The sequence below is a fragment of the Sebastes umbrosus genome, chromosome 5 (assembly GCF_015220745.1).
Source record: "Sebastes umbrosus isolate fSebUmb1 chromosome 5, fSebUmb1.pri, whole genome shotgun sequence".
NCBI classification, from domain to species: Eukaryota; Metazoa; Chordata; class Actinopteri; order Perciformes; family Sebastidae; genus Sebastes; species Sebastes umbrosus.
In genome coordinates, this window is record NC_051273.1 from 752,538 (window position 1) to 769,706 (window position 17,169).

The 17,169-nt window shown below is 42.2% G+C and overlaps 1 protein-coding gene across 2 annotated transcripts in view; it reads left to right on the forward strand.

The window, feature by feature from the left end:
- The window catches only part of LOC119488983 (gamma-aminobutyric acid receptor subunit gamma-3), a 55,004-nt gene that overhangs the window by 18,759 nt on the left and 19,076 nt on the right, over nucleotides 1-17,169 (forward strand). For both annotated transcript variants that reach the window (XM_037771073.1, XM_037771075.1), the window contains exon 4: nucleotides 16,547-16,767. In XM_037771073.1, coding sequence (XP_037627001.1) covers nucleotides 16,547-16,767 — 221 coding nt within the window. The remainder of the gene's footprint in view (nucleotides 1-16,546; nucleotides 16,768-17,169) is intronic.

The window sequence follows — 17,169 nt, forward strand, 5'->3', positions numbered from 1 at the left end:
TGATTTTCTGGATTTTTTTTTTATATTCTGTCTCTCACTGTTAAAATAAACCTACCATTAAAATTATAGACCGTTCTTTTCTTTGTCAGTGGGCAAACTTACAAAATCGGCAAGGGATCAAATACTTATTTCCTCCACTGTACCTGTCTGTGAGAATCCATCAACATTATGGCCAAAATAATTCATAATTTCTGCTTTTTTTTAACTCAAAAATTAAGGTATAAGAAAGGTATAATTTCATTGAAGTAAGATTTATTTCAGCCTAGGACGGAGGTTGGTTTGTTGGTTTGTCTGTTAGCAGGATTACTCCAAAAGTCTACAATGGATTTGAATGAAGTTTCTTGGAAGGGTGAAGTGTGGCACAATGAACAATCCATTCGATTTTAGTGGCGATCCCGGTCATGATCCGGATTCAGGAATTCTTTTAAGGATTCCGATCAGCCTGAGCATTAAGACCGTGTAGCTGATGTAACACGTATTAAACACACGGCTAATACAGCAGACGTTGTGACATAATACTACAGGAATGTCCGTATTAATATCTTACATATTCGTGAATTCAAATCAAAATGATTGTACCGGCGGACAATAACACACAGTAGAGCACAGAAGCTGTTTCCATGCTGCGAGGCAGACAAGCGATCGCGTCTGCCTTTTTTTTCTGAAATGTTTTGGACATTTTTCGGATTTTATTTCAGACATTTTGCAAACTTTTTTTCGGACACCTTTCAGACTTTTTTTGGGCATATTTTTGAACATTTGTTGTGCAGTTTTCGTACATTTTTTAAGACATTTTTCATTAATTTATTTTTTCTTTTTTTTTGACATATTTTCATACATTTTTCAGCCTTTTTTTTAGACATTTTTTGGGATGTTTTGGCCTTTATCAGCCTTTCTTCGGACATTTTTACAGATATTTTTCTGACATTTTTCAGATTATTTTTTGGACATTTATCAAACTTTTTCCAAACATTTTTCAGAATTCCTTCAAGCATTTCTCAGTTTTTTTTGGACATTTTTCGGATTTTTACAGACATTTTTCGAACTTTTTTCCGGACACCTTCCGGAATTTTTTCGGACAATTTCAGGACATTTTTGGGGCATATTTTTGGACAATTTTGTTTTAATTTTTTTAAGACATTTCTCAGACAGTATTTGGAATTTGTTGGCCCTTTTTTGGACACATTTTCAGACATTTTTCAGATTTCTGTCAGACATTTTTGGGGAATTTTTGGCCTTTTTATCAGCCTTTCTTTGGACATTTTTACAGATATTTTTCTGACATTTTTCAAACATTTCTTTTTGGCATTTATCATCCTTTTTCCAAATATTTTTAACATTTGTTGTGCCTTTTTCGTACATTTATTAAGACATTTTTCAAACAGTTTTTGGAATTTTTCGGCCTTTTTCTTTTTAAATATATACACACATTTTTCAGCCTTTTTTCAGACATTTTTGGGGATTTTTTGGCCTCTATATCAGCCTTTCTTCCGACATTTTTACAGATATTTTTCAGACATTTCTTTCAGACATTTTTCAGTCTTTTTTGGACATTTTTCTGATGTTTTCGGTCTGCCTGTCTATTCACACGAGGAGATCAGAGACCCTGTGGATCCCAGCAGGACGTCAGTAGAGTAGGCGGTCCTTAACGTGGCCCCGGACACATTCACTACACACTGCTAAAAGAATGTGGTCACATGTGGCCCAGACCACCTCTGAACGTGGTCTGAAAGATCCGATCTCAAGGCGTCTTGAGTGCGTTCACACCTGTACTTATAGAGCTGTCCACTTGTGATCACTGAGGACGCATGTTAATACCAGGTGTGAACAGGACCTACAGTATGATGAGATGTTTGAGCAGAACGGTGAAGTGAGACAGAAATCTGGGTTTTAGAGGAGGAAACCGAGAGGACAGACGGTCAGATGGACCGGCTGTAGAGAGAGAGGATCTAAAGTCAGCTTGAAAGAACAGATGAGGCATTTTGTTGCAGCTTATCTGATCATCTCTGTTGATACTGTGTTCTGGTCTGAGGTCTGTAGTTTTATGGCAAACAGCCAGATACTCTGACGGACTCAGATCATCATCATCATCATCATCATCATCATCATCGGTACGAGTACAGGTCCGTATTCATCTTCTCCGACAGGACACTGATCCCAATACTCAAACTCAGGCTGTTGGCCGAGAACTGATCTGAAATGTGTCGTACAGCAGCACGCTCTTTAGGACGGTGAAAATGTACCTTTTTAAAGAGATGGAGCAAGGACACAGTTAGCCTAGCTTAGCATAAAGACTGGAAGCAGAGGGAAACTGCTAGCCTGACTCTGTCCAAAGTTTAAGAATACCTATAAAAGTAACCGTTAGTTATGTTCAGGGTCTGAAATCATCAGGACATCCGCATACGCGTACGCACGCCGTATCATGTTCCAGTTTGTTTTACCGGAGACACGGCGGAGAGAAAAGAAAGCGCTCAACAGCGTGGCGCTACTAAACCTGAGGGGACGCACCCTGTTGTTTCCTGATAAAGCGACACTGTGAACAACAAACCTGTGTTTAATCAGCAGGAGGAGAGTTAGTAACGTTAGCTGTCAGCAGCAGTTAGCAGCTCAGGCCTGACTGGCTAAATAACGGAGCTACTAACGTTAACGGAGGTGCCATTGAGTTATTATTATGAGGCGTTCAAAGTCTGCTCAGTAAAAAGAACTATTGGGTGAAGGTAAATTACAACATTACCATGATGCGTTCAAATGTAATCTTGTAAAAGTATGTTTTTGGTGAGAATAAATGAGTAAATAATAATAAATAAATTGAATAAATCCAGTTGTTTGTAGGAGATGATTTCACATCACTATAAAATTGATATTAGAGAGAGAATGATGAGCTGTTTAACTTCCTAACACTAGCTCTAAACAGCTTGCCAAGATTTGTTTTAATCAAAGCAAATATTTAAATAATCATAATCATTTGAATTGTGTTTTTATGCAAATAACCACTATAGATGATAATAATAAAGTACAGTACAGTACTGTGTACAGTAGACTACCCTGCCTCCACGGTGTAAATCCAACACTGTAATTTACCGTCTATGTAATGTTTTTTATGTAAAATATATTGAACATTGAATGACATCAGATCTAAAATGTTATTCCTTCATTCAGGGTTCATATAGATTTCAAAAGTGGCAGAAAAAGAAATGTTTTGACCTTCCTGTTTGTTTAAAGCATCGACAGTAAAGATGTTAATTCGCTGCAGTACCTGGAGTCATCCTGCAGGGTCTTCATTATCAGAGATTAGTGATGGACGTCTTCTCTGTTTGAAGTTTAACAGAATGATGAAGCGAGACGTTTAAAATGTAGCTTGAATGGTAAAACTCTGTCCAGCCACTGTGGAGATATTAATGTCTAAAGTCAGGAAAACTGTCTTGTTCGTAAATGTGAGGGCGTGTTGAGGACAGAGGTCGCGTTAACTGAATATTTTCCATCATTGACAGCATTTTTTGAACAATGTCAGAAGGCCGTCCATCATTTAGACGGACTGGAGGCCGTGGAGCGCGTCAGTGACCGCTGTGGGTCACAGAGCGGCGCCGGTACAGCGGCTGCGGCGCCGGTACAGCGAGTGCTGGCAGGATCAGGAAAGCCTTCGTTCAGAGAGTCTGTAGTTATTCTCCAGTGTGGCAGCAGAGCGCCGCTTCAGCCTTCACAACTAAATTAAAACGGCTGTGAGAAGTCGTCTGTCAGAGACGAAGACTACAGGAACAACATCTTTCATCAGTTCTGCTTCGTGTGGGTTGAAAAGTCGTCTTTTCTCTCCATGCACTTATAATCTATTAACTTGTTCTGTAGCCTAGATTCATTATTTAAAAAAACACAAATAGGCCTACACGTGCCACTGTCTCAGCCCTTAGTCCAACACTCAAAATGTATTGAAAGAAGACTGGATCCAAACCCAGTATCTGTCTGGATCAGTGGTCATGTCTATAATGTTAAATCCAGCGGTACTTGTCCACCAGGTCCGGCGAGGACACTAGAGGACGCTGCTCCTCTCAACTGGATGTTCAAGCGGTGACGTACCCGATTGCTGAATGCACCTGATCGTCGTGTCTAGAAGGGAACCCGCAAACCACAAACTCTCATGTGAGATCTGCAAAAACTTGCAAAAAATCTCGCACGACTCCCTGTCCGAAGACCTTCTGTATCCTTTCTTTAACCATTCGAGGTCAATATCTAACCTTAACGATCTCAAAAGAGTTTCCTCAGTTTGCGGGCTCCTTTCTAGCCACCACCCCTGATTGGTCGCTGGTTCTCTGTGTGCCGTTTCAAACAGGAAACAACACGGCGGCCTGCTCGTAAACTTTCTGTTATTACGTCTAAACGATCCACCAAAATCTACTTCTGAAAACATTTGAAGAGAGAAATAGGCGATGATGCCACAGCTGAATCTGGTTTCATTTGAGAACTACACTGTAAAAAAAAACATTTTTTTTACAGTTTTTTTCAAGAAATTTTTCATTTTTTGTCTGTATTTCAAAATGACAGAAAAGAAATGTAAAAATTACATGTTTCATTTGTGATTTATATATAAATGGTCTTAGATTTACAGTATTTTTTGTAATGACAATCGTAATTATCTGTATTTAAGCTTTTCTTGATCATTTTTAAAGATAATTATTCTGTTTTTTAGATGTTTATGACTATTTCTAAAAATATTTCTTGTAAAAATACAGATTTTTTTTGCAAAACTTCTGAGTTAATGTAAATTTGGGCTTTTGCAACACAAAACTACATGTTTCATTTGTGATTTATATGTAAATGGTCTTAGATTCACGGTGTATGAGTATTCTAACAATAAATATATGTTAAAAGTAAAATATTTCTTGTAATATTACAGTAATAAAGGCTGATTATATAAAGATAATTACTGTTTTGTTTTTTTTACAGTTTAGTTATGTTAATTAACGGACAGTATTTTTCCGTTTTTTAACAGATATTTTCTGGCGCCCCTGCTGCCGGAAAATTTCCGTTATTATTTTTTACAGTGTAGATCACCTAGTTTCACAGCTCAGTCCAAGTTTAGTGAGCCAGACGCATTGCGTTGAACTGTTTATGTCTTTTCATTTTGAAAGAGCAACGGCCAACGAGGAAACTCCGACACTCAGCCGACCGATCGTGTAACTTCATCACTCAATTCAATTCAATTCAATTTATTTTTTATATAGCGTCAAATCATAACAGAAGTTATCTCGGTGACAGAGTTTAGCGTTTGTAGGGCTGCTGACCTCTGTGGTCCAGACAAACAGGTATGGTAGACACTCCATGTGTGAGCGGTGGCTCTAACCTCGTCGTCATTGTCGCTGCTTTTTGAGAAGACATCAGCTGTTTTCTCTGAACTTGATGCAGCAGCTCTGGAGCTCTCACAACAGCTGCTGGTCCGGTGTTTGTTCCGATTATCGGAAGAAGGAATCCGCTGTGTTTTCACCAACCAGCAAACAGCCAATAAGAGACCAGTGTTTGCTTTCAATGACACTTTGGGCCAAGTACTGTAATGCTACTGTAACTGTCTCTAACGAGAGCAGAGAATGATTTGTACATGTTTATAGATGTTATAGATCTAGTTATTGTTAATCCTGTTATTCACTGAGCTTGTAAATGTCTCAGTATTGCTGCATTAGTCTTATTTAAGTCCTGTGTTTCATATTGGTGTTTTATATTCAGATGGATACACAGGAGCCTGTATTTAAATTTAAATACTGTATTTGTCGTGCATGTATTCGGTGCTACTACACCAACCCTCCTCCTCTCTGTGTGTGACGAGCTAATTTTAAGCCCCATTGTCAGAGAAGAACTCATATCAGTTGTCACACTCGTATTGTTTCTAATTACAATGCGCTGTATAATTCTGGATGTCATGACTTTGCCTGGAGACAGACGGTGATTAATCCACTTCACCATAGGAATGAAATCAGAAGAAATGAGGTCGTTTCCACATCCAGAAGCTTGTTCTGTTCTGTGGAGAGATTTGAAGGTAAAACCTAAAAAGAGATGAGATCTACTTAGAGTCTATTAGCCCAGTGAGGTATTAGTAATGCTGCAGGTGTTCTGACAGAAAGACGAGACTCTGCATCATTCACAGTAACATCTGGACTGGTCTTGAACAAATGGAGACGTACACGGTCGGATGTTTTAATGCCAGAATGGATTTATCTGCTTCATCTGAGTCTATGTGAGGTAGAAGGAAGTTACCGCTTTTATTGTGGTAGTCTGAGTAACGTGACGTCATATCCGTTCTGTATCCGTCAACCAAAACAAACCTCAGAGAGTCTAAAACGTTGGAGGGTCGTCGTGGATACGACCTGCACCCTCACATGTTAAATCCAGCGTGGTAAACACTACACATCCAGTAAAGGATGGAAACACTTTGGGTTTCACACATTGACAGGAAAAGCAGAGCTAGACAGAGCAGAGCTAAAGCTGCATGCTAACGTCTAAAAAAGGCCCAAATGTCTCTGAAAATAAGGCAGATAAAATGCCAAAGTACGTCCAAAATATGGCCCAAAAATATTTCCAAAAAAAATCTGAAATATTTCCAAAAAAAGGAAGAAAAATCTCTGCAAGATATCCGAAAAAAAGTGCGAAAGAGTTAGGAGGAAACGTTATGGTACGGCGGTAACGTTGCGGTGGAGCCGGCCGTCGCTCTCGTCTCCGTGGTCAAATGGGCAGACGCTACGACTGTAAAGCACCCAGATACTGACATTTGTGTTCTCTGCATTGAAACGGCCCCGATGGAGCTGACCATGGATGGATTAAGAGAACGGAGCTGACGGGAGAGCTAGAGACCACCTTGGAGAAGTTAGAGGAAGTAGACACGTGGGACTACGTCCGCTTTTCAAAATAAGGTGTTAACAAAGGGAACTGTATATACAAAATACATCTATGGAAATAAGATTGATTGGATTATCAAATTATTGATTTCTTCAGTAAGTAGCATGATAATAAGCGTGATAATGTTCAGCTAGCGGGTTATGAATGTTGTGAAAGAATCTGCGACAGGACGATGCTGCACGTATGCATGTACGCGAAGGAGCGCACATTATCCCCTCTCTATTATCTATTTTATATTGCTGTGAAAACATCTCCTTCATCCATCCATCCATCCATCCATCCATCCATCCATCCATCCATCCTGCATCACTTACTGAGGTGAGAATATCTGCAGGAAGGCGTCCTGACAACTGGTGCAAACGTATATCTGGAGGTCAGAGGTCAAGGGACAGTTTTTCTTCGCCAAAATTTAGCCCAACTTTGGAGCGTTATTTCTCCTGACAAGCTAGCATGACGTGGTTGGTACCGATGGATTCTTTAGGTTTTCTAGTTTCATCTCGCTCTAAAACTGAACCTGTTACAGCCTCTGACAGACAGTAAAGTCCATCCCGCTGGTCTCAGAGGGGTTAAACTGTATAATAATGGAGCTATCATGACAGTATTGTGTTCTACCTCCTGCTGCTGCTGCTAACATCCTGGTTTGTGTGTAAATGGGAAACCCGTCTGTTCCTCCTTAAGTTTCTCTTCATTAGACTCAGTGACGGTGATGCACCATGAATGACCCGATCAGAGGAAGCGATACGCTGAGCTATGTTTTAATAAGTCATAAACAATATGTAAAGTTGGAGAAGGAAGTCTCTTTGTAATTAGAGAGAAGCTATGTTTATCCTCGGGGGGGTCATGCAGTGTCCACGGCAGCCTGCTGGAGTCCAGCAATAAGTCCTGCCAAACCTGAAGCCGGTGGGGTCCCCGGTGTTATTCTCACCGTCTCTCAGGCCGTCACACACTGGGAACCACACAAACACAATATTCATGCCAGTTGATCTCCCAGAGTCAGGGCGCTGCTGGCAGCACTCCTTCAACACCCTGCTTCTGGTTTCATCCAGCTCACTGCTCAGTATTCATCTGTAGAAATGTTCCAGAGATTGTTTGGCTCCAACCTGCTGATAGAAAACAGCCTTGAAACATTTCATATTCTCTTCTTTAAACTGTTTCTTCAGTCGGTGGGTCGGCCGGTTCAACGTACAGTCACAAGAGAGGCTCGGATTCAGAGAGAGAAACAGGTTTTCTCCTGATAAGTGGAGCGTCTCGGCGTGTTTCTGGCTGGTAGATTTGGGTAATGAAGTCATCAGCAGGAGGATCAGATAATGAGGCTCTTGGTAACGCCACAAACACAACACATCTCACTGGAATATTAATTTGCTGCTCGTGTGGTTCAATCAGCGCGTAATGAACTAACAGAAATATCTTTCCCTGTTTCTACCAGAGTTCAGGAGTTTTATGAATTTTATGGTTCCTGTGTGACCGCCGAGCCTCCTCTCGGTGTTTCCTGCTGCAGACAGACAGACAGAGAGACAGGAAGAAGCATGAGCTCAGTTACTGCTCTGTTTGATTCCTGTCAACACGTTAAAGATGAGCAGACGAGCTGTAAGCCCAACTTTGGGCGATGCATGCTGTGATGTGTGCTGAACCTACAGTAGCAGTGAGCGCAGCTCAGACCACGTTGTGTTCGTGAGCGGCTCTTTTCCGCCGGGGAACAACCTGAGGTGTAGCTGTCTTGTTGTTCGGAGGGAAACAGAACCCAGCAAACATGTGACGTCAGGAAGACGTCCAGATCATGTCTGTATAACGTCCGTCAGTCCAGACCCGTGCAAGGTGGGTTCAATATTTGAACGTCTGGTTAGGGGCCTTTTTGGACGTCTGTGGACGTGCAACTCGGGTTGACATTGATAGTCCAACGTTAAAAAGACGTTTAAAAAAGACGTCTTTCGTTCCTTTCACTCCGGCTCCTCAGTGGACGGTCTTTTGGATGTGTCTTTGCTCAGTGGGTAGAGCTTTTACACATCGTACAGAGCCAGGAACAGGTTGAGATAACAAAAAGGAAAAAAGGTGTGAAAATGCGTCATAAGTGGGATGAAACACGGGAGAATTGTGACCCCGGGACGAAACCGGGAGAGAGCAATAGAAAACAGGAGTCTCCTGGGAACATCGGGAGGGTTGGCAAGTAGGATTGTTATCCTGTTAACCTGAAAAGACTTTATGGATGTGCAAGGCAAGGCAGCTTTATCTGTAGAGCACATTTCAGCAACAGGACAATTCAAAGTGCTTTACACAAACATTCAAGAACATTGTGATAAAAGTGCAAAAGAACATTAAGACATAATTAAAGCTCCGTCGTGTAGAGGATGTGACTCATGTTGGCAGGGTTGTGGGGTCAAGGCCATCTATAGGAATTGGCATTTTCATCACTGTTTTTGTTTTGTATTGTATTTTTATGATTGTAATCCATCCCATCCATCCCATGTCTTCTTCTGTAAACTTCTAAAAAGTTAATAGTCTTTAAAAAAGAAAGAAAATGACAAAGTGTCAGAGTATGGAGTACCAGGGCCACGGATGTCTTTGAGACTACCAGGACCACAAAAGCAAGCACTTTGTCCACGGCTCTGTGAAGCGGCGAGGTCCAGGCGGGGGGGCGCTGTAAAGGGCCGCGAGCCACCCTCACCCCGAGCCTTTCCAAGCCCACCGACCGCCTTGGATGAAATGTGAGGGGAGAGGTCCCACGAGGGGATTCTCCCACACCGAGCGGCCGTCCCTAACCCGCCAAGTTGAATCCCCCGGGCAGACTGCGCAACGGGGGCCGTTACCGGCCTCACACCGTCCTCACACCGTCCACGGGCTGAGCCTCAACCAGAAGGACTCAGGCCCCTTTGCCCAATCCGCCCGTCGGACGGTGATTCGGCGCTGGGCTCTTCCCTCTTCGCTCGCCGCTACTGAAGGAATCCTGTCCTGCACCTTCCCCGCTCTGGGTGTGGTTTCAGCCATGGATGTGTTAAGAGAGGTTTCAGGTTTCAGGTTTCAGGTTTCAGGTTTCAGGTTTCAGCGCTACCAGGGACACGCCCCCAACGTCTCAGAGCAGAATACTGATGATTTTTCCATGATTTTGAAGTTAATTTTATATACTTAGCGATTTTTTTAATCATTCAGATTTGTCTGGCTGGTTAGTAACACATGTTTCTGTGTTGTGACAAACCAAGAATGCAAATTTATAATTGCTTTACACAGACTTTAAGCTACCTCGAAGGCAGTGAACATGTTGTTAACAAACTCCATCCATCCATTTATTTTCTACATGCAAGGTGAACGGGGGGCCGGAGTCCTTCCCAGCATGCACCTGGTGAGAGGTGGGACTCACCCTCGGGGCGGTTTAGAGTTTCAGTTCAGCTGACCTGCAGGTTGTTAGAGAGGAAACTCACAGACTCTCTCTGGTTTAAAAGTGAAGGTTTGGACACAGTTAGTGTTTTATACAGTAGACATAAAGATCCGAACAGGAGATATAAAGAGTATAAGTTGAGTCAAAGATAAAATGAAAGTAAAGATAAGATGAGTACTGTCCCTACTGTAACATCCTGTATGTGTTCACTGGATTAAAAACTGCAGCTCCCACCAGGTGGATGATGAAAGTTTGTCTCCGCGTTCGCGGCGACCTTTAGCTGCCTCTAATGAGGACTCAAGGAGAGACCCAGAGCCAACGAAGGAGCATGACAAGACATCTCAAAGCAACAGGACAGATGCAGGATGTACTGGAGGCCTTTTGCTGCATAATCATAAAGTGCAGCTTCACACTGGAGACATAGCTCTGCCCTAGTTTACCGGATCTGGTGCAATGACCGGCGCTGGGCTTCGGGAAGTTTCACTTTAATGTACCAGGAAACTGTTTATTTAGTGAGGATGTTCTGTTTAATGTCATTTCTACCTGAACTGCAGTGAAACAAACAGAAAGATGATGATAGAATAGTTTCTGCTCAGTTAGAAAGAGCTGAGGAGCTGAAAGATAAAGTCCTTGAGTTCACAGTAATGTCAGATATTAGTGGTACGTCTATAAAATCTACTGAAGAAAAACATGAATACAAGAAAAGAAAGTAAAAAATTTAGTTTTTGTTTAACATGCACTACAGACTGTGTATATAAAGCTTATATTAGCTTTCGCAATCTTGGCATATGCCCTTCGCCATCTTTGTTTTTGGTCGTTGTCAACTTGGTTTTTAGTCTTCGCCAACTTTGTTTTGGCCATTGGCATCTTTGTTTTTGGTCGTTGTCATCTTAGTTTTTGGCCATCGCCATCTTGGTTTTTGGTCGTTGTCATCTTGGTTTTTGGCCATCGCCATCTTGGTTTTTGGTCGTTGTCATCTTGGTTTTTGGCCATCGCCATCTTGGTTTTTGGTCGTTGTCATCTTGGTTTTTGGCCATCGCCATCTTGGTTTTTGGTCGTTGTCATCTTGGTTTTTGGTTGTTGTCATCTTAGTTTTTGGTCGTTGTCATCTTGGTTTTTGGCCATCGCCATCTTGGTTTTTGGTCGTTGTCATCTTGGTTTTTGGTTGTTGTCATCTTAGTTTTTGGTCGTTGTCATCTTGGTTTTTGGCCATCGCCATCTTGGTTTTTGGTCGTTGTCATCTTGGTTTTTGGCCATCGCCATCTTGGTTTTTGGTCGTTGTCATCTTGGTTTTTGGTTGTTGTCATCTTGATTTTTGGCCATCGCCATCTTTGTTTTTGGCCATTGGCATCTTGTTTTTTTGCCGTCACCAACTTGTTTTTTTGCAACCAGAAGTGACACAAGAGGTAGGAGCCATCTTTGTTTTTGGTCGTCTTCATCTTGGTATTTACTTACCCTTACTTTATGGTCTATCTGACTCTAAATGGGACCATAATTTACTAAATGAACATCATGCTGTATTGAAGAAGACTTGAAACTAGAGATTGAGACCATAAACTCATGTTTACAATGTTTACTGAGGTAATAAATCAAGAGAGAAGTAGACTCATTTTCTCATAGACTTCTATACAACCAGAGGAGTCGCCCCCTGCTGGCTGCTAGACAGAATGCAGGTTTAAGACTCTTCAGTATTGGCTTCACTTTATAGAACCGAAGGTTGCCTATATCTTGTTCATCAACCCACCAAAAAGCAAGGAAATGTAACATATGTTTTATTTTTAAAAACATATTCCCATGCAGCGGAAACATTAGGATGTAATTTGACTCTGCAGGATGTGATGATAAAGGAAATCCTACCCAGCTCAAACAACACAGGGAGGACTAAAGTTCATCCATACAATTCTCAAAAAATCATTAATAATTCCTGATTTGCATGAGGCGACGTGAAGGTCAGTGGAGTGAGGCTCCGCTCTGTTATAACACAACAGAGAATCTGCACCAGAGCCGAGGTGTCGTCATGGTAGGAGGCTGCTTCACATCTCAGCTGTTTACTCTCCATCCTGAACCGTTACTCAGCCCGCTCACACTCTGATTCATATTCTTATATTCTCTTTTTAAACATTGTGTAAACGGTGGCAGAAATAATTCCCCTCATATCAGAGTCGACGTTAAGCCATGTGCAGAGTTTCAGTAATGAGTAATATCCCCATTTGTCCACATGATTTATAAACTGATGGGGAAATATTCCATTATAAGAGTAAATGTGTTCAGCGTGACCCAACTTAACATCTTTCAGACGGGAGAGAATGATGAATTCAATATTTCACTTTACACACAGGATCTGTTGAAGTAAACCCACACTGAATCACATCAGGACGAGGGTTTAGTGTTGACAGATGAAAATGAGTCCAGCAAGTTTATAACACCAATTATTCTTTGGATAATTTCAAAATCTAGCTGACTCTTGCTGGTTTCTCCAAAGTTGCCCTATATATCTAACACAGACATATTAACAGTATAGATTGTTTATGACACTTAAAATAAGTCTATTCTCTGAAACACTGTACACCCCTCCATTTTACTCAATTTGGTACAGTCTGAGTCCTCCACTATGAAGCCTGATGGAAGTTCTCACTTCCTGTTTGGCAGTTTGGACCCAACCATCAGGTGATATGGATGAGACTCATTGGCAGTGAATGTACTCCTCATAATGTATGTATGCAGGTAGAGAGCTAGTGAGCTTGGTCGCAAACTGGACAATAAGTTGACCGTTTATTGAAGAAAAAACTCAAAATAAGTTTTGGTATCTGGCCGTCACCATCTTAGTTTTTTGCCCGTCTCCATCTTGGTGTCTGCCTATCTCCATCTTGGTTTTTGGCCATCGCCGTCTTGGTTTTTGGCCATCTCCATATTGGTTTTGGTCGTTTCCATCTTGGTTTTTGGCCATCTCCATCTTGGTTTTGGTCGTTTCCATCTTGGTTTTTGGCCATCTCCATCTTGGTTTTGGTCGTTTCCATCTTGCTTTCTGGCCGTCACCATCTTATTTTTTTGCCCGTCTCCATCTTGGTGTCTGCCTATCTCAATCGTGGTTTTTGGCCATCGCGATCTTGGTTTTTGGTCGTCTCCATCTTGGTTGTTGGCCGTCACCATCTTAGTTTTTGGCCGTCACCATCTTAGTTTTTGGTCGTCTCCATCTTGGTTGTTGGCCATCACCATCTTGGTTTTTGGTCGTCTCCATCTTGGTTTTTGGCTGTCACCATCTTAGTTTTTGCCCATCTTTATCTTGATTTTTGTCCGTCTTTATCTTGGTTTTGTACAAAAGTATGTGGACAGACTCATATTTGGTGTAAACTCCGTCTTCTGCCACTAAAACAAGGCTGACTTTAACACTACAGGTGGTATTTCTCTGCAGTATTAAGCATCTGTCAGGTCTGCATGTCTCAGGAGATCATTTGATCTGTTCTTCATTTTGAAGGAATTCATCATGTGGGGTCTCTTGCTACTGTACAGCTTTGATTTTACAGCTTTAAGTATATACAGTAGACCAGCAGGCTTAATATAGCAGCTCCTCTGAGGCAGTCGAGGTGAAACACCCGTTTTCTTCTCAGCAACGCCGGCTGTGGTGGCTGAAAGCAAGCAGTGGGGAGGGGAAGTGAGATCGATACTCTCTCAGCGAAGGCAGAATCTCCTCCTAATGTGAAATCATAGAAAAGATTACAAAGCTGGAAACGTTGGTCTGTTGTTTGAGCTTCACCTCTCCGCCTCCATCTGCATCTCCCCGTGTCCAGATGTGATCGCTTCAGCTCATATTAGTTATTTGATTTGCAGCACTTGTCCCTCCGCCGGTCATTAAATCCTGGATAGTTTTTTTTTTCACGTCCCCTGAGCTCCGCACAATTAAAGGTCACGAGCACCCGGTGGTTCTCTTGATTATAGCCTTCATTCTAATTGGTGAGCTATTCAAACTGGTGCGGAGACATGGGTAAAAGGTCAGACGCATTTCAGGCGGTTTGAAAAGGTGTTGAAGGTTTGAACGGGGCTGCCGGAGGAGGGCAGACTATTATTAATGTCATACATCTTCCTGCATTGTTGGACCCTGAGAACTGTTTCTGAAGAGATGTTTGTCTTTGTCTTTGAGCTCGTATCTGCCTCACTGGGCTGAGTTAGATTACAAAGTGGGGACCAGTAATGTGAGGCAGCTCTGTTAGTCACAGCGCTGGTACACTTAAAAACAAATCAAAGAGCTGCAGGTGTTTTACAGACTGACTTAATGCTGTGTGTTTATGCTTTAATCCAGCTGCTAGTTTTGTAGTTTTACCTTCCACAACAGAGGGGTTTTATCTTTTCACATACTGGCAGGCCAGCAGGGGTAACACACAAAACATTGTAAACATGAGTTTATGGTCTCAATCGCTAGTTTCAAGTCTTCTTCAATACAGCATGATGTTCATTTAGTAAATGATGGTCCCATTTAGAGTCAGATAGACCATAAAGCAGGGGATGCTTTAGGGCGGGGCTACCTGGTGACTGACAGGTCGCTACCACGGCGTTGTCCGGTCTGGGAGTTGTCCGTCAGTCTATAGACTGTAGTGCAATACTCTCCAGAGCTGTGAAGCAATTTGGCTGTCCATTAACTTTATATTAACTGTGACGTATTTTCATCCATTGTTTTTTTATATTTTATTATTTCTATCACTTAAAGGAGAAGTGTGTAACATTTAGGGGGATCTACTGGCAGAAATATATAATAATTAGCTTAGAATGAGTCGTTTATGTCTACATAATGGATGTATGAAGAGAACTGGATCCAGCGTTGGAAGCGTGGCCCTGTTCATTCCTGTGAGAGTTGCTCATTGGCGCATGAAGCCTAAATGGCTCGACTTCCGTCTTGAAAAGTACCCAGAACTTGGCGGAGTAGCGTCCGAGATGATTGGCGCAGTAGTCACATGACTCGGTTATGGGGTCCCAACGTCACGCCGTCGTCACGGCTTGGCGCTCCAGCCTCGGTCTGGTTCTCACTCACATGAACGGAGGAAGGGAAATAACTCTGGATTCAGCTATTAGAGCGTTTTACAACTTTAAAAACGTAATGATTTTAAATAAGGACTATTAGAGTGTTCATACTGGGAAGTTGATTCACCTCAAAATAAATGATCCTCTGAGTTACAGACGTCTCTTTCCCAATGGAAGTCTACGGGAAAAAGTATTTTTGGGCCCAATGGCATCACGTGACTGACAAGGAAGTTGCAGTACCGCCACTATGAAAGTCAGGATCAATGACCGGCGCTCTTCCCGGCGGCTTGCAGGGTACCGCTCTAGTGTTACTTTTGATACATGCATAGTGTCCTTTCAAAATAAAGTTCTGCTTTCACAGGAAGTTAGGTTTAGGCAACACAAACCACTTAGTCTGAGTTAGGAAACGCTCGTGGTTGACGTTAACTTCACTGACTAGCGACTCACGGGACTCACAGAGCTTATGACACTAACGATGTGGCTCATGTGACTGACGTCACTAAATAAGTCAACGTTACTTTTAGTTTCACACGGGACACGAACAGCGATCTCCCGGTTGAAAGTCTTGTGTTTGTTTGACCCATCCACCTGCCCTCCCTCCCGCCCTGAACGGACTTTCACGCTATTAATACTACATTAACGCCACAGGTGGGTTTACATTGGAGTTATTTGAAAGCATGGTTCATCACAATCTATCACTAAAGGGCGCCTCCATGTGTTGGTTCCTGATGCCGATGGGCGCTGACCAAACGGTGGTATTTGATGAGTTGGGAGTGAGAACGGGTTGGTAGCTCTCCAACACTCTTGGCTAAGAGAGGCTTGGTTGCAATCTCCTCACCTCACCGCTAGATAACGCTCAGATCCTTCACACTGGTCCTTTAAAATGTAGTAAATGATTCTTTATCAAACAAATACCAACGAGTATTGAGTTGCTGTGGAGGTTCTGAGAGCAGTTTAACACCACAGGCTCACTCCCACATGTACAGCAGCCGGTCAGAGTTCGCTGTCAGCACAATGATGAGTTAACTAAATCAGTGAGCGGCGCCAGGTGGGGTCTGTGCTCGCCACACGGGTCAGTGAAGGTGATGAGTGATCGATGGCGTTCAGAGACGTGTTGCTGAAACACATGATCCTTCTATTCAGTGTCATCTGAAAGAAAGTCAATACTGTGGAGGATCAGGTGAAGCTGAGGACACAGAGCAGCAGTACTGATGTTTTATTGGTGATGATACGGCGCCGTACGTCCACTCACCTGTCTGATTATTCTGATTCTGTCTCTCTCAGGAATACCAGATTGACATCATCTTCGCCCAGACGTGGACAGACAGCCGGCTCAGATACAACAGCACCATGAAAAAACTGACTTTAAACAGCAACATGGCGGGACTTATCTGGCTCCCTGATACCATCTTCAGGAACTCCAAGAGCGCAGATTCCCACTGGATCACGGTGCCCAACCAGCTGCTCCGGATATGGAACAACGGCAAAATCCTCTACACCTTAAGGTAAACTCTTCATTCCTGGTGAAGTAAAACCTTTAGAGTGGAGAACGGCAGGGAAGAAATACAATATAAAGTCAAAGCTTATGCACAATTTATGTTCTGCAAAGTTTAAGTGAAAATATTATAATTGATTTAATCATTAATGAACAGCATTCCAGTTATAACCAATCACACACACCGTATAACACTGAGTTAGAGCAGTGATTCCCAACCTTTTCCCCCTTTTCTATCTTTGAGTAAACTCACACAAAGTGACACAATTTATGGATATTTCATTATTATATTCAATGCATAACAATAACAGTACAGAACAACTGATAAACTATAGATTAACCCAAATAGTGAATGCAAGAACTGCAGGAAGTTGGTGCAAACATTTGGATGAATTTGGGGCAGAGTAGTTCC